General features: G+C 32.0%; 6 protein-coding genes across 9 annotated transcripts; 2 read left to right on the top strand and 4 right to left on the bottom strand.

Moving 5' to 3' along the window:
- Positions 1–17: 17 nt before the first annotated feature.
- Positions 18–9905, bottom strand: LOC149658588 (uncharacterized). 2 transcript variants are annotated; one of them, XM_089844194.1, is made up of 7 exons: positions 9766–9905; positions 9322–9528; positions 9022–9108; positions 8521–8955; positions 8309–8445; positions 6555–6756; positions 18–175 (listed from the first exon to the last, which is right to left on the bottom strand). In XM_089844194.1, the coding sequence occupies exons 1-6, from the start codon at positions 9794–9796 to the stop codon at positions 6583–6585; spliced, it is 1071 nt and encodes a 356-aa protein (XP_089700320.1). In that variant the 5' UTR covers positions 9797–9905; the 3' UTR covers positions 18–175; positions 6555–6582. The 2 variants fall into 2 exon arrangements, with proteins under 2 accessions (XP_089700320.1, XP_089700319.1); XM_089844193.1 differs by lacking the exon at positions 18–175 and having other exon boundaries at positions 2654–6756.
- LOC149658587 (uncharacterized) lies at positions 9402–11600 on the top strand. 3 transcript variants are annotated; one of them, XM_089844191.1, is made up of 2 exons: positions 9402–9533; positions 10323–11600. In XM_089844191.1, the coding sequence occupies exon 2, from the start codon at positions 10328–10330 to the stop codon at positions 11435–11437; it is 1110 nt and encodes a 369-aa protein (XP_089700317.1). In that variant the 5' UTR covers positions 9402–9533; positions 10323–10327; the 3' UTR covers positions 11438–11600. The 3 variants fall into 3 exon arrangements, with proteins under 3 accessions (XP_089700317.1, XP_089700318.1, XP_089700316.1); XM_089844192.1 differs by lacking the exon at positions 9402–9533 and adding an exon at positions 9895–10027; XM_089844190.1 differs by lacking the exon at positions 9402–9533 and adding an exon at positions 10062–10183.
- Positions 11601–13484: 1884 nt separating this feature from the next.
- On the bottom strand, positions 13485–17183 carry Bcat (Branched chain amino acid transaminase). Its single transcript, XM_089844172.1, has 9 exons — positions 16338–17183; positions 16138–16185; positions 15751–16068; positions 15084–15203; positions 14851–15011; positions 14127–14269; positions 13912–14066; positions 13678–13824; positions 13485–13535 (listed from the first exon to the last, which is right to left on the bottom strand). Exons 1-9 carry the CDS (start codon positions 16431–16433, stop codon positions 13494–13496), a joined length of 1230 nt encoding a protein of 409 aa, XP_089700298.1. The 5' UTR covers positions 16434–17183; the 3' UTR covers positions 13485–13493.
- On the top strand, positions 16683–18240 carry LOC149658585 (dynein regulatory complex protein 8-like). The gene is made up of 5 exons (XM_089844174.1): positions 16683–16832; positions 16890–16962; positions 17027–17106; positions 17166–17275; positions 17746–18240. Exons 1-5 carry the CDS (start codon positions 16735–16737, stop codon positions 17859–17861), a joined length of 477 nt encoding a protein of 158 aa, XP_089700300.1. The 5' UTR covers positions 16683–16734; the 3' UTR covers positions 17862–18240.
- Positions 18241–18250: 10 nt separating this feature from the next.
- On the bottom strand, positions 18251–19208 carry LOC149658584 (multiple coagulation factor deficiency protein 2 homolog). The gene is made up of 4 exons (XM_089844173.1): positions 18911–19208; positions 18741–18827; positions 18487–18662; positions 18251–18419 (listed from the first exon to the last, which is right to left on the bottom strand). Exons 1-4 carry the CDS (start codon positions 19063–19065, stop codon positions 18301–18303), a joined length of 537 nt encoding a protein of 178 aa, XP_089700299.1. The 5' UTR covers positions 19066–19208; the 3' UTR covers positions 18251–18300.
- Positions 19209–19294: 86 nt separating this feature from the next.
- Positions 19295–20774, bottom strand: RpL39 (ribosomal protein L39). The gene is made up of 3 exons (XM_089844175.1): positions 20631–20774; positions 20376–20479; positions 19295–19511 (listed from the first exon to the last, which is right to left on the bottom strand). Exons 1-3 carry the CDS (start codon positions 20631–20633, stop codon positions 19463–19465), a joined length of 156 nt encoding a protein of 51 aa, XP_089700301.1. The 5' UTR covers positions 20634–20774; the 3' UTR covers positions 19295–19462.
- Between the last annotated feature and the right edge of the window lie 64 nt (positions 20775–20838).

The raw sequence follows: 20838 nt of genomic DNA, 5'->3' as shown, positions 1-20838 counted from the left end.
TATCAATGAAATCTCGCGCGCTAAAATAGGGAGAAAATTAGAAGTCGCGTTTTTTAAAAGTCCCCCCCCCCTTCGACGCCACCGCGCACAGGCCTTGATTAACGTAGGCAACGATTAAAGTTGCGTTTAGCCACGAATTTCAAACACGGGAATACACGCGACGATTCAGTCAATCCTGCAAAAATTTAATAGAAAGTTAAAAAAATCATCTTTTCTTGCGTAATTGCAATTAAAATGGATCGAGATTTAACTTGCAACTTTCCAAAATGTCGTAAAAGACTAAATTCTATGGCTTTTGTAAGAAAATTCACCATAAATTCGCTAAGCCTAATCTATATTTTATAACGTATTTTTATTATCATTATTATTTTAGGTGACCATTTGCTCTCATATCCTTTTAATGCATGTATGGCAGGTAAAGAATTAAATAAATTAGGTAGGTTAGGTACTTGGGGGGGGTTTGCCAGTTTTCAGTCTTTTTTTTTTTTTGTTGCAAATTTCTACCTAATTGCAATGGTTAAATACTTAACATTAGCTTAAATGTCCTTTGTTTGGAGCATGGTAATATTATATTCGAAAATCGCTCACCTTGCCCAGCTTGTGAGTAGGCCAAAAAATAATAATAATGAACAAAATGGACAATATTCCATTTTACTTCAGGTGATGGCACAATTTCTGGTAACATGGATATTGTTAAAGTTAACCTGAATCCCCCGGAAGATTATAAATCGGTCTATATCAAACCATAAATAGATTACCTATTATGTAACTACGGGGTTTAATAACAAATTCCATACAAACTCTAGATGGTTCTTGCTGGACTGCGTCCGGAAATAATAATGGACATTACTACTCGCGCTATGTCCTTTTGGGTTCATCAAGTATATTAAAATTTATTTAATTAAACGCAAATAATTAGGTATCTTTTAAATAAACAGGCTCAAAGCGAAATTGAATATCAGTCAATTAGAGGCAATAGATTGGAAGAAAAACTGAACCACCTGACACAATATTACGAAAAAAACTTGGAAGACTTTAATTTTGAACTGAACAGTATCCTTTCAAATTTAATAATTAATTAACTCATCGTTAATTAATTTAATAATTATTATTAACTCATCGTTAATTAATTTAATAATTATTATTAACTCATCGTTAATTAATTTAATAATTATCATTAACTCATCGTTAATTAATTTAATAATTATTATTAACTCATCGTTAATTAATTTAATAATTATTATTAACTCATCGTTAATTAATTTAATAATTATTATTAACTCATCGTTAATTAATTTAATAATTATTATTAACTCATCGTTAATTAATTTAATAATTATTATTAACTCATCGTTAATTAATTTAATAATTAATTAACTCATCGTTAATTAATTTAATAATTAATTTCTCATCGTTAATTAATTTAATAATTATTAACTCATCGTTAATTAATTTAATAATTATTAACTCATCGTTAATTAATTTAATAATTATTAACTCATTGTTAATTAATTAACTCATCATTAATTACCCATGAAACCCTTCCTTAACGGTTAAATCTCAACTTTAGTTTGCAAAAATGAGAAAAAAGGTTCATTAAATTTTTTTTACAATAACTAAGTAAACTAATTATTATAATTAAATTATTTTGTTGTAACTTAAACAGCCGCTAAAGACGAAATTGCCAACTTGAAGAAGAGTTTGGAGGAATTAAATATTAAAATCCACGAAAAAACTCGAATGCACCAAAAACTTTTAACAAAGTACGATAGTTTAAAACGTCAAGCTATTTCTCCGGCTATAAGACAAGATAGAAATAGACGCAGTCCTGCAATGACAGCCCCGGTTTCATGCCCCACATTTGGCGAGAACACTGGTATTTATAGGCCTAATATCCCTACAAAATATAGGCCTAATATTCCTAATAAATTATATCAGTTTTATCAGATGCATTTCAACCTGGAAACGCCCAAAACAGAAGTAGACCTAGTAAATATAAAAATTTAAAACAAAAAATGAATTATTACGACGGGTTTTTAATTTATTTTATTTATTATTTTTTTTAAGATTTTGCAGGACCAAGCGACTTTGATGACGGATTTCCGAATAATTTTGGAAATCATTTCTCTTCAACTATGTCCGAAAGAAGCAGCCACCGTCCTTCGGTAAGATATAGCGGTGGAAAACACGTGTCATCTTCTGTGCGTGGCCCACGCTAAAAAACGAAACCCCCCCCAAATACCAAAATAAACCCCCCCCAAATACCAAAATAAACCCCCCCAAATACCAAAATAATCCCCCCCCCAAAATACCAAAATAATCCCCCCCCCAAATACCAAAATAATACCCTCCCCCAAATACCAAAATAATACCCCCCTCCCCCAAATACCAAAATAATACCCCCCCCCCAAAATAATACCCTCCCCAAATACCAAAATAATACCCCCCTCCCCCAAATACCAAAATAATACCCCCCCCCCAAATACCAAAATAATACCCCCCCCCCAAATACCAAAATAATACCCCCCCCCCCCCCCAAAAAAAATACCAAAATAATACCCAGTAAATATTCAAGTATTCCACCTTAAAAAAACGTTATTCATTAAAACACTTAAACCTAAAGATTAGGTTCATTTTGTATTCAAAACTTACGAAGAATTCATTAAATAAGTTTATTTGTTCCAATTTTTTTTTTGTTTTTGGTCACAAGTTTGATTTGCTTTCATTTAATTATTCTTTCCAAACACGGACACTAAACACTCATAATAACTAGGCCTAGGCCTAATTAAATTAAACCGCTATTTTAATTTTACATCCAATTTGGTAATACATTTCTAAACAAATGTAGGCCTACAGTGATTTCTAATATTATCGGATAAAAACAAATAACAACTTAAAAACATTGAAGTAGGTAGTCCATTGTGAATAAAATCACAAATTAATTCACATAATAATTAATTTTAATTTGCAACTTTCCCGTTAATTGGTATTTACTATTTTTGGTTTTCTACGTATTTTTTTGCAAAAATGTGCTATTGCTATGCCTATATAATATAATATATGTTCATGGGGCGAATATAAACATTACATTTGTTCCGGTTTTTCTTGTATATAAACACACATTCTTTCCTTTTCATAAAAAAAACCACGGACATTTTTCACATGGTGTAATTGACGTATTTATGTATTTATGTGCTGCTTTGTAATTTGGTCATTTTAAATACAACTAAAGGTAAGACTATGAAAGTTAACTAGAAATTAAATATTGGCTTTAAGTTTGAAGGAATATTGCGAGACTAGACTGACTAATTTTAAAAACATAACCAAAATAAATACAGTAGGCCTATGCTAAGAAACATTGATATCATCATTGCAAAACCTTTTGAAACATTTATTTTTGTATACAGAATGATTTCAACTTCAGTAGTAACAATTGGAATCTCTCCAAAAAAAAGTTTATTTGTTCGCCGTTTTTTAATTAAATTTTAGGTAATTACCTGCAGGACTATTTTTCTAATATTTCAAGAGCAATTTTAGTAACTAAATTGCTAAAGATCTTATTAAATTCTTTAAGCCAAAATTTAATTTCTAGTTAACGTAACATAACATAACATTCTAACCAAAAAAACATAAAAAAGGGTTAAGTTGAAACTAATTACATTTAACTATAAAAACGCGTAACCGCACTCTTGAGTATCAATGTTTTTTTTGTATGTGAAAAATATACCACCACAATCAGGCACTTAAAAATTACGTATAAAAATGACGAAAATGGTATATAATTATGCCACGTGACCCGAAACTTATCCCGTATATAAACCACGTGATAATGTGTTTGTGTTTGTGTTTAAAAAAAGAAATATAAACGTATATGTCATTGTATATATAAATCGGAGGCGAAATATAGATATTGTGATATTTATGACTAAGTATATCAAAGCTAGCTTTCATAGTTCACTTTTGCAGGCGCAATAAAAGCTAATCTATAAGTACGTAAAGGTATTAAATAAATTGCCAAGCAATTTTGGCACAAGCCAGTTTTAAGGAAAGACTATACTAAACTAAATTTCCTATCTTTTTGAAATTTGATCGTAGACAATCGTTTAATTCAAACTTATTTAAATTAATATCAAGTTTAAGTACCCCTTTTTTCTCTCTCTCTGGATAAAAAGGGGCGTTGGTAAATAACTGAATTCAGATCTAACATTAGAAAAATGTGCCAAAGGTCGGTCAGAGAAAATGAATTATAATAGTTGCTGGTATTCTTTCTTTCACTGGGAATTAATAAGGTTAGGGGGACAGATTAATTAATTTATATATATATTTTTTGTTGCATATTTCGCAAATACAAATGATGCAAACCTAGTTCAGTCTATTCATTAATTTGTACACTTTCTTTTCGCGTTTTCGTTAATTATTTTTTTTAGTAGTTTCTCAAGTTTCTTTCATTAGTAAAAAATACTATGTCTATGGTGTACCGTTAGGTTTATTAGCGGCGGTTAATTTTATCTTTCTTAATTAACATTTATCTAATTTCTAAGATATTTTTTTTTTCACAAGACAGGTACGTGTTTCAGATTTCAAAGAGATTTAGGCTTAGGAGGAGTTAGAAGGTAATACTAGGCCTATAAAGCGTAATCATTCCCAACATAATACGATCACACGCGGTTTCATTACGATTTTTCACATAATTCCTATTTGCGCGCGTTTTAGAAGCCATTAAAATTATAGCTGCCCAAACTACGCGGCCTTATAAGGTACACCTTTGACTATCTAATCCTATTTATACGCTAATAGATGATTAATGCACCCTAAAATGCTTTGTAACTCAACTTCAAGGATTCTTTCAATAAGCCTAAACAATTCTAAAAACTTTCCACCGCATTTTATCAACAAGGGCAAAAATAATTATTTCGCAATACTCCGTGTGGTTTCTTTCCAATGTGCTAAGGTTGTACAGTGACTCGTGTCACATAAACGCAACGCGTTAAATGCCCGCCCAATTCAATCTTCTCAGCGGGATACTATAGCCATCCACGACTCAGGACACTAAAAGGCGCCATTTGTAGTTTAATAGGCCTATCTAACTATTTTATCTCTTTCCAAAGGGATTTCAGCAAGGGTTCCTGCTGATTTCTATGGGAATTCCAAAACAACCCTACCGTATCTAATGACCTCCCAGCAAGGGGAGGTTTCACTTTGTATGTACACGAAGAAAACTGATGGATATCAGAGACAATATATACTTAAAGGGGCTGTCCGACTCCCACTCCTTTCTATACCAACCCTCTATGCTAAGCGTGAGATCTTCGTTTCCCCATAGGAGTTTAAAATGATTCTACACACTCTTTATAAGATACCCTTCACAATAGACCTTTTCCATGTAAAAAAGGGGGTAGATAACCATCAGTATCGGGACGTTTAAGGGGGTTGATACATTGCCATACATCTCAGGCGCTCTCACTATACAAAAAGACTACAGCGCAGGTGCCAAAAGCGAGATGGAACTTAAGCAATTTTTTACCCCCCCTCCCACCCCGTGTCTTCCCCTCTTATTTACAAGAAATGGTCCATTCCTTTTAGAACCCCAGCTTTATATTGAACTTCAAACCACCCCCCCCCCCTCAAGAGTCAATCCACAATGTTTGAACTATCTATCAATTTATCAAAGCTGTCAATTTTACCACGCCCACCACACGGAGAGTAAAAAGCCGCCAGAACTAATCCTGCCAAAGCCTGGGGTAGTAAACATTTCATTTATGACTTTTGATTCATTTGCATTATAAAAAAGACTCAGAATCATCGTCAACCCTTTTTGATATTATGATTTTGGCTTTTATTTTATGTAGTTTAATATTTTTTATTTCTACTTTTCTAAAGGCTAGTTTTAGTTTCTAATTTCTAATAAGGGGGGGGGGGGGAGTTTAGTCAGTGTAATTAATTAAATAAATAAATAAATAGAGAGCTAAGTATTTAATAGAATTGAATAGAATTATAATATCTCATGCCACTAAATTCCAAGAATCAATTAAAATTGAGCAAAAAAATTTTAAATATTCATAATAAAAACGCCATTTTTGAAGAAAGAAAAAAAAACAATGCCTTCTAAATTAACTTACAAGGTTAATAGAAAAGAAAGGTTGGCGCGCTTGCCTACCAAATTTGGCCCTCTCAGTTTTTAACCGCCTACATTTATTTTCTTATTGGCGCCATGATGAAATCAACAAATATCAGTAAATCTGACTTAGAAAAATTAACTGGACAATTATAAGAAAAACGCGCAAACCTACCCTTTATATCTATTAACCCTTAAGAAATTAATTATAAATTCATCACTGAAATTAAACTATTTTAAATTAAATTAAATTAAATTAAACTACTTTTTAAATTAAAATTATTTTAGAAATCACAGGAAATCATCAAAAGATGTAATTTCTCAATCTTTAGTGATAAAAGCTTTGAGGAAATAAAAGAAAAAAGAAGGATGGAGGATAGGAAAGTAAGGACAAAAACATCAGGAAACTGAAGGGATAAATAATATTAATTAGTCTGACCTCAGTGACCACCACTGGTGTGTCTCTTTCAAAGGGAGGTTCTTTCATCATAGACTACAACAGCTTCATTTTCAACTAGGGAATCTGTATCTTTATTAGCAAATGTAGGCGTGGCCAAAAAAGCTGCGCAATTTTTGTTCATGGCAATAGCAGCCGCACTATCATTACCCATTCTGTTTTTACGCTTCTTGCTAAAGTTTACCTGAAAAATTTAATTTAATGTTTTGCAGATTAATGTTCAGGGGTTAGAGCAGGGAAATATAGTATATTAAAGGACCTTTCATGAAATTATAGTATATTAAAGGACCTTTCATGAAATTATAGGATATTAAAGGACCTTTCATGAAATTATAGGATATTAAAGGACCTTTCATGAAATTATAGGATATTATAGGACCTTTCATGAAATTATAGGATATTATAGGACCTTTCATGAAATTATGGGATATTATAGGACCTTTCATGAAATTATGGGATATTATAGGACCTTTCATGAAATTATGGGATATTATAGGACCTTTCATGAAATTATGGGATATTATAGGACCTTTCATGAAATTATAGGATATTAAAGGACCTTTCATGAAATTATAGGATATTAAAGGACCTTTCTTGAAATTAAAGTATATTAAAGGACCTTGCTTGAAATTATAGCATATTAAAGGACCTTTCTTGAAATTATAGTATATTAAAGGACCTTTCATGAAATTATAGTATATTAAAGGACCTTTCATGAAATTATAGGACCTTTCATGAAATTATAGGACCTTTCATGAAATTATAGGACCTTTCATGAAATTATAGGACCTTTCATGAAATTATAGGACCTTTCATGAAATTATAGGACCTTTCATGATATTATAGGACCTTTCATGATATTATAGGACCTTTCATGATATTATAGGACCTTTCATGATATTATAGGACCTTTCATGATATTATAGGACCTTTCATGATATTATAGGACCTTTCATGATATTATAGGACCTTTCATGATATTATAGGACCTTTCATGAAATTATAGGACCTTTCATGAAATTATAGGACCTTTCATGAAATTATAGGACCTTTCATGAAATTATAGGACCTTTCATGAAATTATAGGACCTTTCATGATATTATAGGACCTTTCATGATATTATAGGACCTTTCATGATATTATAGGACCTTTCATGATATTATAGGACCTTTCATGATATTATAGGACCTTTCATGATATTATAGGACCTTTCATGAAATTATAGGACCTTTCATGAAATTATAGGACCTTTCATGATATTATAGGACCTTTCATGATATTATAGGACCTTTCATGATATTATAGGACCTTTCATGATATTATAGGACCTTTCATGATATTATAGGACCTTTCATGATATTATAGGACCTTTCATGAAATTATAGGACCTTTCATGAAATTATAGGACCTTTCATGAAATTATAGGACCTTTCATGATATTATAGGACCTTTCATGATATTATAGGACCTTTCATGATATTATAGGACCTTTCATGATATTATAGGACCTTTCATGATATTATAGGACCTTTCATGATATTATAGGACCTTTCATGATATTATAGGACCTTTCATGATATTATAGGACCTTTCATGATATTATAGGACCTTTCATGATATTATAGGACCTTTCATGATATTATAGGACCTTTCATGATATTATAGGACCTTTCTGGACCTTTCATGAAATTATAGGATATTATAGGAATTATAGGATTGCAGATAGGGAACTAACCTTAGCATATAATTCATTCAGATCATCTTCAGTTGACAATGGTCTATTTCTGACCCAATTAGGAAGGCTATGGGTTTTTAAATTAGCACCAGGGTCTACCATCAGCATGTATTTAAAATTACTGGGTTCATCCAAGGCTAAATATATAATTAAAAAATGAAATTAATTACCATTCATTAACTTAATCTAATCAATTAACAAAATATATTTACCTGAATATGAGGCACATTGACTAATCTGAGGAACATTTCTGTTAAAATCAGATTCGGGAATAGAAGGAAGTCCAAAAATATCGCCTTCGCTGTTGTTTTGATGCCCAGCAGATTGTTGGTTATCTAAAGCTAAAGGTTGACTAGAGGGTCTCGCTGCCGTTGACTTGTCGCTTCTTTTAACTCTCACTACGGGTTTGCCTTGATCATTGAAGGAAAGAGACTGGGTGCGCCTTATTCCATTCTTCTCTATTAACTGAGTTTCGTAAAGTTGAGACAGTTTACCTCCAACAAATACCACCATATCATTTGGTGAAAGACCACCAGAGTTATCCGCTTCAGTAGCGGCAACTGGAGCTGCGGGAGGGGGTGGAGGGCTATGAACTACTGTTGTGGGTTGCATCTGTTTCCCTACACCCCTTTCAAGTGTTTCTACGCCTTAAGAAATACGTATATTTGGTGTTTTTTTGTTTGTTATATTACTTATAATTATAATTAACTTACTGTAGGCTTTTTCCTGATTTTGACTTGCCCGGCAACAATGCCATACTATAACAGCCACTAATATAATCACAGTTAAACCAACTGCCCCTAAAATATAATATAGTCGATAGATATAAAAGGTTTGTTTAAAAACCACCATCTCTAATATGCAGCTAAGTATGTATTAAATTATATATAAGAGCCTAATCAAACACATTCAAAGGATTTCTTATCAATCTAATCAATTGTTATCTTATCGTAAAATGTTGGGTATTGTTCCGAACTTCATCTACTCTCCTTGAAAATGAAAAGAAGACTTACCAGCCGCTGCCCCAATCAGAATAGGAAGGTCGTGTATAGAGAAGCCCAATAAAATACGGGGTTCATTGCTATATCCACTTGAACTTGAAGAATCAGTCTCATTTCTATTTGATCTGTCCATATAAGCTAGCATTGTTACACTTTGCTGGACAACTACATGGTGATACGTTTGTGGAGTGGGGCTAACAGAACTGGCAATTTCAATATCTAAGGTAACAAAATGCAATGCGATTATTAGAGAAGTAATGATTATGATTATGACACAGCAAAGCTTTGGAATTTCGTAAATGTAAATGTAAATGACGCTTTCACGGAATAACCCCGTGTACACAGGAAAACCTTCCCTACCCCTACATGGTTGGCTTCAACTTCAAGGCTTTAACCCAAGAACAAGGCTTAAGCAAAATTTTGTTTTCCCATCATAAAATCATTAAAATATCTCACTTTTGGAAGAATCCATGACTGGCATACCCATCTTTAACTAATTTGGTTTATATTTATCACCGACATTAATGAGCATTGTAAAGTTTTTAAGTAGAAAAAGTCCAACAAAATTTAGATCCGCGGATGCATTGCTACCACACGCGGCTCCCTACCATTGTTTACAAAAATAGACAAAGAGGAAGCTTTTTGGCGCCTGAGGCTAATAACAAAATTTTGTCCATGCAGCTGGCTTGAATATTGAAAAACCTAACGATCTACATAAGTAAACTATATTCATTTTGGATTTAATTCTATTCAGGGATTCAGGATGAACAAACTATAAAAACCCCTTGGAGTTGCTTTTTCCTCATGACTCATCCAAAAATAGAAGTAACCAATCAGAGGGCTCGTTTTGGATGACCTTGAAGCTACAGTCAGCGTAATTGAACTTTAACCCTTTATGAAAATCGCCGCATGGCGCGTAGCGTAGCGTAGTTGCTTAAATTTAAATTAAATTTTGCTAATTAAATTAAAATAAGTTTAGTTTGTTTTCAAAAACCATTAAATCGTCATTATAGTCACGATGAGCTTCCCGGCAATTGAGACAGCCGAGCTGCCGAAATATAGAACTGAACCTGCCATAGTTTATTTACCAGCAAAGAAAGACGCTGAAGCAGGGGGCCCGGAGTTATCAGTGTTCCTTAAGAACTGTTTGGAGCGATTAACAACCTACGACGATGTAGACATTCCACTCGTAAACTGGCATATCTTTCTGGGTCGTGCCATTGAATACGCCCCAATTCGAGAAGCTATTTACAAAGGAATGAATGATTACATCAAACCAGCAACTGCCAATGAAGCCGCTAAGAAACTAAACCTACATCCACCCAAAAAGAAGGAGTCAAGAAGGAACATGTACCAGAATAATACAGCCAATGAAACGTGTGTCCATACTTACGGGAGACTCATTGACTTATTCTACTTTTTGGCCATTTTCCCTAAGCACCCCCAATTAGATCAACATCAAAATGGTCACGTTAAAGATACTAATCAAGTTAAACAATGGGGATGTAATAGAATCCACGCAATTGGCAACAAAGCCAATGTTCAGTACAGATTTATTCACCCAGATTGGGTTAATTACTCCGATTCCCCCTTAATGAAGCAAGTCTTTACTTCGGCTCAATTCTACCGTTTATATCCAAACTTAGGGATGGAATTATCGAAATTTATTCAGTCATTCAACGGAACCCTCCCATTTTTTAAAGTTCCTATCATAGATCAAGCTCTGTCCGTAGAATTTATGAAAGAAATGAGGGAACAGTACGAATGGTCCGGATTAAGAGCTTTCAAACACAGTTTTGAGTTTGCGGTTCAAATGCAAAACTTGAAAGTATCTCAGATTAATAAGATTAAGAAAGAAGGGGAAAAAGTATTAAAACTGAAGGAAAAGTTGGAGAATGAATTGAAGGAATTAGCTCCGTACTCGAGATTAATTAAGAGCCCAATAGCTTCTGAATGTAATACGGCTAATTACCCTAATTTGTACAAGGCTAGCATGCTTTATAAGAATATGACTGACCCTAAAATGCAAAAATTCAAGACATATTTTGCTAAAAAGACCATAAATAAGGCCATACTTATGGAAAATTTGGTTCAAATTGAAGAAAATACTGAAGAACGCACTGCTTAAACAAAATAACTTTTATTTTTTATTTTAATAATGAATAAAGAATAAAATTCAACAAAATGTACTTCACTTTTTTTTCAACTGTTGATTATAAACACATTTTTTTCATAAAAAAAAAAAAATATGAAAATGATCAGAAATTTAATAAAAAAAAATGAGATTTCAATCTCCCGAGTTGTTCTTTCTATCAGTGGTGTGCGAGTCCCGTTTTTTCGGTTTCGAGCCGAGTCCGAGTATCAAAACTAATTTCTTATCGAGTATCGAGCCGAGTCTCAAAAATACTTTCGAGTATTTAGATAGGTCAAATTTTGGTTCTTTCGAGTAATTATCGAGTCTCAAATATATTGACTTATTGAGTAGTAATTTTATAAATTTCTTGAAAATAACGAAGATGTTCAATTATCTAATATCTAACTAGTTCAAAAAGATTGTTCATGATCAATTGAACATTGAACGGCTGATTTTCAAAATAAATGCTCATGAACTCATCGTCTGCTATAGTTATAAGCCTCAGACTCGAGTATTTGTCGAGTATTTAAGATGTTAAAAAGCTACTCGAATCTTTCTCAAGTATCTCAATGTGTTGTTATCGAGTCGAGTACTCGGCTCGATACTCGAACCGAGTACTCGAACTTAACGAGTACTCGCACACCCCTGCTTTCTATTTATTTGATCATGATTTATTGCTAAACTAAAATAGGCCTAGCATCTAACCTAACTAATAGTAAATAGCTTTGCCCTAGAAGTATTAATTAATTCCCATAAAATTTAGTAGTTATGGACCTGGAATGCCTAAAAGTAGTAAAAAACTAAAAACCTGTACCCTGAAAACAAAAATTAGACTTAAAGAAAAAAATACCAAAAAAAAAAGACCAGTTAACAAAATACCGGTGCAACAAATGCAAGCCAACTGCTTACTAGTAATAAGTAATAAAGAGTTTTTAACAATAACCGGTGTATAAGACAACCTTTCTGTTTTGTACTTGAAGATTTTGATTTTTGTAGCGAGTATATAACATTGTTCAAAAAATAATATATGAAATTTAACAATAGTATAAAAAATATATTGAGATTATTTTTGGAAAAATCTCAGTGTTCAGATCTTATTAGTGTTTTGTTTTGAATTGGATTAAATTAACTATTATCAAAATTAATTAGATCTAAGTAGTTTAGATTAGATCTAATTATTAAAATTAGATCTAAGTAGTTTAGATTAGATCTGATTATTTAAATTAATTAATTAGACCTAATTATTAAAATTAATTAATTAGATCTAATTATTAAAATTAATTAGATCTAAGTATTTTGGATTAGATCTGATTATTTAAATTAATTAATTAGATCTGATTATTAAAATTAATTAATTAGATCTAATTATTAAAATTAATTAATTAGATCTAATTATTAAAATTAATTAATTAGATCTAATTATTAAAATTAATTAATTAGATCTAATTATTAAAATTAATTAATTAGATCTAATTATTAAAATTAATTAATTAGATCTAATTATTAAAATTAATTAATTAGATCTAATTATTAAAATTAATTAATTAGATCTAATTATTAAAATTAATTAATTAGATCTAATTATTAAAATTAATTAATTAGATCTAATTATTAAAATTAATTAATTAGATCTAATTATTAAAATTAATTAATTAGATCTAATTATTAAAATTAATTAATTAGATCTAATTATTAAAATTAATTAGATCTAAGTAGTTTAGACTAAATCTAATTATTAAAATTAGATCTAAATAGTTTAGATTAAATCTAATTATTAAAATTAGATCTAAATAGTTTAGATTAAATCAAATTATTAAAATTAATTAATTAGATCTAAGTAGTTTAGATTAAATCTAATTATTAAAATTAATTAATTAGATCTAAGTAGTTAATAGTATAAAAAAATAGCTTGAGTTTCTTTTCCTTTTTAAAGTATAGTACCACCCCCTTTTTTTAGCTAATGGGAATATTTGGCACAATTAAAATGTCTAATTAGTAATTTCCTAAAAATAAATTTGCATAGAGTATAAAAATAAAAATATTTTTGAACTCATACGATGACTTCTCCCCATTTATGAGGAACTCGACCAAACTGAAGAAACATAAATTAAATTAAATTAATTAGAATTTGAATAAAAGAATTCAAAATATAATTAACCAAAATTACCAGCCAGCCAGTTTGACACTTGGCCACCATTTTGGGGGTAAAAAAAAATAAATAAAAATGTACTTACTTGAATATCAGTTATGGTTTTCAACATTCTCATACAAAGTGGGTCCTTATGTTCCATAGATGGAATTTTAATTTCTTGCCCTAAATAGTGAATTTTTCCAACAGGGCAAACAATACAAGCTGTACCGGCTCCAAATATTTCCAAAAGCTGTAATTAAAATTAAATTAAATAATTAATTAATTACGCGATAATTAAATAAATTAGTCTTAGCTATATAATTAATTTATTAATTACCCTATCTTCTTTTAAAGCTTTGGTAACTTCTTTCATGGTAATTATACCCTCAGTTACTTTAAACTCATTCCATTCTCTCGATAAATCTAAAACACTTTGTCTGGTAACTCCCGGTAAAATAATACCATTTAAGGGTGGAGTTATTAATTCCTTTTCTATTAAAAAATAAATTAAATTATTTAATATTAAAAGCGGTTAAAATTAAAAACTCTCGCCTCCTTTTTCATTTATCCAAAAAACAAAGAGATTCATGGTTCCAACTTCCGTTAATTGATGATTTTCACCGTACAACCATAAAACTTGTTGTAGATTCATTTTTTCAGCGTATTTTTGTACAGCAATAGTGGGGGCGTAATTACTGATAAGAATTCGATTTTAAACTCAATTATTTGCCTATTAAATTACCTTAAAGAGAGGGTGAAGTGGAAAATCAAGTGATTTTTTATCGATTCTTCTACTAATTATAAGACCAGTCTGCATAGTGAAACATCCAGGAAATACCAACTCCGAATGATTTTAAAATTCAAATTAGGTTCAGATTTTAAGGATAATTTTAAACAAGGACTGCCGACCAATCGCGTAACGCCCTGCCTTTTTATTAACAAAATTCTCGTGGCACGTTCCGTGTCGAATGAAATTTATCACGAGATTAAGTAAAATTATGCGTGCGATGTGACAATCGTAGCGCGAGACACGGAGCATGCGTGCCACGAGAATTTTGTTAATAAAAAGGCAGAGCGTTACGCGATTGGTCGGCAGTCCTTGTTTAAAATTATCCTTAAAATCTGAACCTAATTTGAATTTTAAAATCATTCGGAATCTGTATTTCCTGAATGTTTCACTATGCAGACTAGTCTTATAATTAGTAGAAGAATCGATAAAAAATCACTTGATTTTCTACTTCACCCTCCCTTTAAAAGCCTATTTTTGAAGACTTACGATCCTAATTTCTTATCTCCGCAACCTCCAGGCCAAGCTCTAATAAATTTAGGATCAGCCAATAAGGAAACGGGTTTAACACCAGTGGAAAAATAAGGGCCAACAGGACCAGTAATCACGTAAAGTAAACACCGGTTAGAGGTTGAAACACCGAGGGAAGACTTAAAGGGATAAACGTATGAAAATTGGAGGGATTAACGGTAAAAAAAAGGGGGGGGGGGTTAAAGATGTACCTCAACTCCAATAAATGTTGGTCTAAGGTATAAGGAACTAATATTATGATGTGGCACCCATTCTTGATCAATCTCAACTAGTTTCTTGATACAAGCAAGAAGTTCTTTAGAATCGAACAGCTATTAAAAAATATTTTGCTTGAATTAATGTAATTAAAAAGTTTTAACAGAAGGGGATAATAGAAGAAGGTTGACACTCTGTATCCTCTTAATGCTTTAGTTATGTAACGTCATTCTTCCCAGGCTCAGTGCTCACCTTTTAGTTTGCTTTCCCGCTCATCAAGCTAAGTTCAAATGGGCATCGCACCGTAAGGTGAATTCATTAGTTGTTTGGCGCTAAATCCCCAGCAATCATCCCACAAACCTTGATTGTCTTGACGTGGGACAACAATCCACAAGCGCATGCGTCTTGCCAAATATTTAAACGCTAATAGAGTAATGATGAGGGAACTATTTATCGTGTATGTGATTCGGTTTAGTAACCTTGCTCTAAGTAATGATGAGGGAACTATTTATCGTGTATGTGATTCGGTTTAGTAACCTTGCTCTAAGTGTTCCGATGTTGGGAAGAGTGACGTTACACTCACCCAGCTTTGTGCTTGTACACTTCTCTCGAAGAGAAGTATTATATACTTCTGGTTTTAATAAATATTGTATTTATATTTACAGGTAAATTAAGGCGTTCTGAACTGCTTAACATCCTTTTCATATTCAAATCAGGGCGAAATAACCGGATTTTTTTATCAACACCGCGGTAGGCTTTCATTCCTTCAAATAGTTCTTGAGCGTAATGAAAAACTTTGGCAGCTGGATGGAGACGGAAGTTATGAAGAGGGCATATTCTGGGGCGGGACCATCCTTGGCTCGATTTCCATTCAACTTCAAGCATGTGGTCACTAAAGTGGTGCCCAAATACCAGATTATTTGGATCGGGTTTAGGGGTCATGTCTATGGGGTCAGCTCTGATAATTTCCAAATCAGAGTACTGAAATTACCACATCTTTAATATCACAACTTGTTTTTTTACATTAAATTATATTAAAATAAAAATTACTTTGAATGAATTCTCCGCTGTTGCTGTATGGGCCCATTTCCTGTTTATCTACGATAAATAATTAACATTAATTATGAATTGCAACAGCCATACACAGGCATTACTTGGCTTCAGGGACGTTTATTAAACATTTTAAATATAATAAATAGAATACCATAAAATATTATACTGTAACTTAATGACACGAATGTTATAATTACCTGGAAAACAAATTTTGGTTGAATTAAGTTGGAATTTAAACTTAATTTAGATTTATAAATTTGGCACAGATTCCCTAATTTCCATCCAGCCGCCATTTTTTAATATTTTCCGCGTATTTCATTGGTCAGTGAAGGATCATACGATTTACGGCGGGAATTTTGAAACGTAGAATACCTACGACATTCTTGATACGCAATTTATTCAAAAAATAATCATTTTTTGAATATTAATTAAGTAAAAATTGAGTATTCTGTACAAATTAGGTTACAGTTGATAATGTTTTTGCATAGATATTAACTCTATCTTGAGAGAAAAGTGGACTTTTTATTGTTAATCAATATTTTGCCCCTTTAATATTGATTTTTTCAAACCTCATGCATAATTGTTTTGAAAACGATGACGGCAAAAACAACATTCGAATCTGATATTCAAAGTCAAATTATCGAAGCTTTTAACATATTTGATCAAAATGAGAGCAAAACTGTAGATATTAGGTAGAAAACCGCAAAATTTCACACTTAAAAATCCCTTAATTAAACTCTCTATAACAGGGAAGTTGGTTCTATAATTCGCTCTTTAGGATGTTGCCCAAGCGAAGCCGAGTTAAAAGATATTCTAGCCGAGGTTAAAGACGAGAAAGTCTTAAATTAGGATAAATAAATCCACTCGAAATTTGTTACTTTTGTAGATTGAAGAGGAAAACACTCCAGGATATGTACATATTGATAGATTTCTCCCAGTCATGACTAAAATTATGTTGGAACATAAGTACTTGATCCGCTCTCTCAAAGGGGGGTCTTTAAACTAACAAAAAGTTAAAAATTCAGATATAAACCAGCTTCAGCAACTACCATAATGGAAGCTTTCAAAGTTTTAGATCCAGCTAAGAAAGGTTTTCTAACAGAAACGGAATTTTCCAGAGTTATGATGGAAGAAGGTGATTAAAGTTAAGGCCCGTTTTCAATCAACTTTTTCCAAGCTTTTCGCTGTGGCTTTTTTGAGAACTTTTGACGGGCTTTCGAAGATAAAAAATCTTCAAAAAAATTAAAACGGAAAAGCTGAAACTCGTATCGTTTTCAAACAAGCTTCAAATGAATAAAAAATTACAAGTGGGCGTGTTTTCATGTGTGTAGACGTCATTTTCTTTTCAAAAAAAGTCCTAAACCCTAGCAAAACGCGCCAAAACTGTTTGAGCCGCAAAAGCTTAAAGAAAATGAGAAGCAAATATCAAACTCATTTAGATATCTGCTTCTCGAAGGTTTAAAGCCTGAAAAGACGAAGATTTTTTGCTTCGGCTTTCCGCTGCCACTTTTGAAGCAAAAGCTTAATTTTTGTTCAAAAAAATCTTGATTGAAAACGCGCCTTTAGACACGTTCCTTTATGTTGGTATTAAATATATACAATTAGGGGAACCTTTTACCAAGGAAGAAATAGAAGAAACGTGTTACGCGGCAGCTGATCCTGACACTGGAAGAATAGATTACAAAAATTTTGTTGAAATGTTGACTTTTAACACAGACTGACATATTACATAATAATACAAGCCATAAGCCATTCTTTATCATGTCTGAATAACAACCCCAAAATTGACCTGTAGTCATACCGTTTTTTACTTTGTTACTTATCTTTTTTCTACTTTGTCACTTATTTTTTTTTTTTTTTTTTTACTTTGTTACTTATCTCTTTTTGTTTTTTTTTTTTTTTTCTTCTTTTTTTTACTAATGTATAACTAAATCGTTAATCTCTGTATAACTAAATAATCTCTGTATAACTAAATAATCTCTGTATAACTAAATCGTTAATCTCTGTATAACTAAATCGTTAATCTCTCTCGGTTGTACTAACCAAGCTCTAATGGCTTACCTGTACTGAACTAAATAAATAAATAAATAAATAAATAAATAAACGTAGATTTACGATTTTGAGCATTTTTAATAAAGATTCAATTTCAAAAGGTTTTATTTAAGTTTTCGCGGCGTAAGCTAAATCGTTTTTCATCCTAGCACCAAAAATAAACTCAAAGTAATTGATGTAACCATCATTATCAGTATCATCCTCTTTCAAAATATCATCTATTATTCCTAGAAAGTTTTAATCATCCAATTACCACGGGATTACTTAAGTATTTTCTATATGGTTGATACATACGAGCGTCGAGATTAAATTTAGTATTCCATTTTCGCTGTTTCCTAGCTTTTATTATCACTTCCATGTCTTCATCCTTTTCGGGTACATGTGGTACAGGTGGTTTGCCTCCCACATGATTCAAAGCCGCTAAAATCTCTAAACCATCTAAATTTTCATCCCCATCTAAATCATGAAGTCTAAATGCGTGTTAAAATACGTTAACACGGCAATAACATATGTTGCGTAAACTTTAGGATAGAAAAACTGTGGCTAACTGAAAATAAAGGGATTCCATATCCTCTTCACTCATACCCTCTTGTAAATCAAACTTGAAACGATCTTTTACATCTTCTTTTAAATGTCTAAAACCCAAAATACACTTTCTATCTAATAATATTGACTACAAAGAAAAATATTTACAAAATAGTAAATAAGCAAATCTTACTCCCAATCAGTTAAGATCTTGGTATCATGAAACAAATTAGTGTTTTCATCTTCTGGCCAATAATGGTCATGACCGTGCGAGTCAAAACTAAAGCTTACTCCCGTATTAATTAAAACTAAACTTAAAGTCAATACTGAACGAAGAAAAATTTCCATTTCTACCTCTTATTACCGTGTAATGATGAATTAATGGAATGGCCACGCGTCATTTGAAGACTTATTATGTCGTATGTATGTAGTACCTTTACCCATTTTATCACTTGTCACTTTGGACTGTGATTGTTATCACTAATATTAAGTGTATGAATGACATATGCCTGACATATTTCAACCCCCCCCCCCCCTTAGTGAATATTTGAAATAAGAATTAATTAAGAACACATGATTATTTCTGGTTTTTCAATTACATTTTTAATATTTGAAGGAAAATACATTTTTTCCGGTCCCTAAGGGATTTCCACAAGACAGTATTCGTAGTAATTGAAGATCCAAAGAAAAAAAAAAACCTCCGCAGCCATTGACAATAATAATGATTTCTTCGATAGCTGGTTTTTTACAACTTCAGCTTCGTTCTACGCCAATGACGCCTCTTAGCGTTGTAGCTATAATTAAAATATTCAGAATTAGGAAAACACAAAAGGATAGGCTAGGTCTCATATTATTATTGGGGATTATCTGATACAGGGTTCATACAACTTTTGGAAAACAAATTTCCCCCACATTTCCAGGTTTTTCCCCCACATACTTCCCTGAATTTTCCAGAGTTACGAGCCTCAAAAGTTTAGTGTAACGCTATTCCTATGGAGGGGGTTGTTTGTTTACGTTTTGCTTAATTACTCGGCCCCTGTTTGTCGTAGCCCTAAGTTTTTAGTATGGTTGGATGGGGGACAAATTGAACTATAACATACTCAAAGGACATCCCTGTATCTCTAGTAGAACCAGAGTTATGAGCCTCCAAAGTATAGTGTAATGTTAATCCTATGGAGGGTATGTTCACGAACTTTTTGCTTAATTACTCGGCCCCTGTTTGACGCAAATTTCCCTGATTTCCCTGAATTTTACTAGAAATTCGTAATTTCCCTGAGGTTTTTGTCAACTATTTATTTCCCTGATTTTCCCGGTTTTCCAGGTTTGTATGAACCCTGGGATAAGAGACGGAAACCTTGATTCACTACTGTATGGTTTGTTAGTTTGGTAATGCTAAGTTTGCTTTCTTTTAAGTAAGGTTTAAAATAGGTCTAATTTGATTATGTTAAATAACTGGTCAAGCTGCAAGACCCGCAACTCTACTATCTATCACTAATAAAAGTTTGTCAAAACACGTTTCACTTCGGAACTATATGAGAAATTTGCAACAGGCCATGCTTCAATTTGGGACCAAGGCTTAGTACGGAAACTTAACATACTTAATTTTTAATTGAAATAATTCAATATATATTTTAATTTAACATTTAAGACAAGCTTACCGAATAGAATTTCCAGTTCGCATACGAATCCATTGTGGAATGGGCCTGTTCTGTTTCAATTTCTTAGCAAGCTTTTGCTTGATCTTAAACGTTTTGTGTGCGGCCTAAAAAATTATTAAAACCATTAATTTCGACCCATCGTGTCTCAAAAATAGTATAATCGTATACTATATACATTTATACGACAAAATAATATTATATATATTTAAATAAAAGGTTAATTTAATTAGTATTAAGGAAAATAAAACTCCTTACCATCTCTCTGTCTTGATCGAGGACCACGATACAAAATGGCAAGACTGACGTCACCGGTCGGAATGGGGAAACTCGGATGGCGTCATAAACTCAGTTCAGTTCAGTATGCAGCGCCCTCAATAGAGCTACAAATTCAGGCGCGCTTATTTGAATATCACCTATCCACGAGGCTAAGAAACAACGTAAAAATATTTAATGAAAAACTATT

Source organism: Phalangium opilio, unplaced genomic scaffold (assembly GCF_054372755.1).
Source record: "Phalangium opilio isolate 3A_F unplaced genomic scaffold, DU_Popi_V2 ptg000075l_1, whole genome shotgun sequence".
Taxonomy (NCBI): domain Eukaryota; kingdom Metazoa; phylum Arthropoda; class Arachnida; order Opiliones; family Phalangiidae; genus Phalangium; species Phalangium opilio.
Note: the sequence above shows the minus strand (reverse complement) of the source record. Positions and strands in the feature narration are given on the sequence as shown.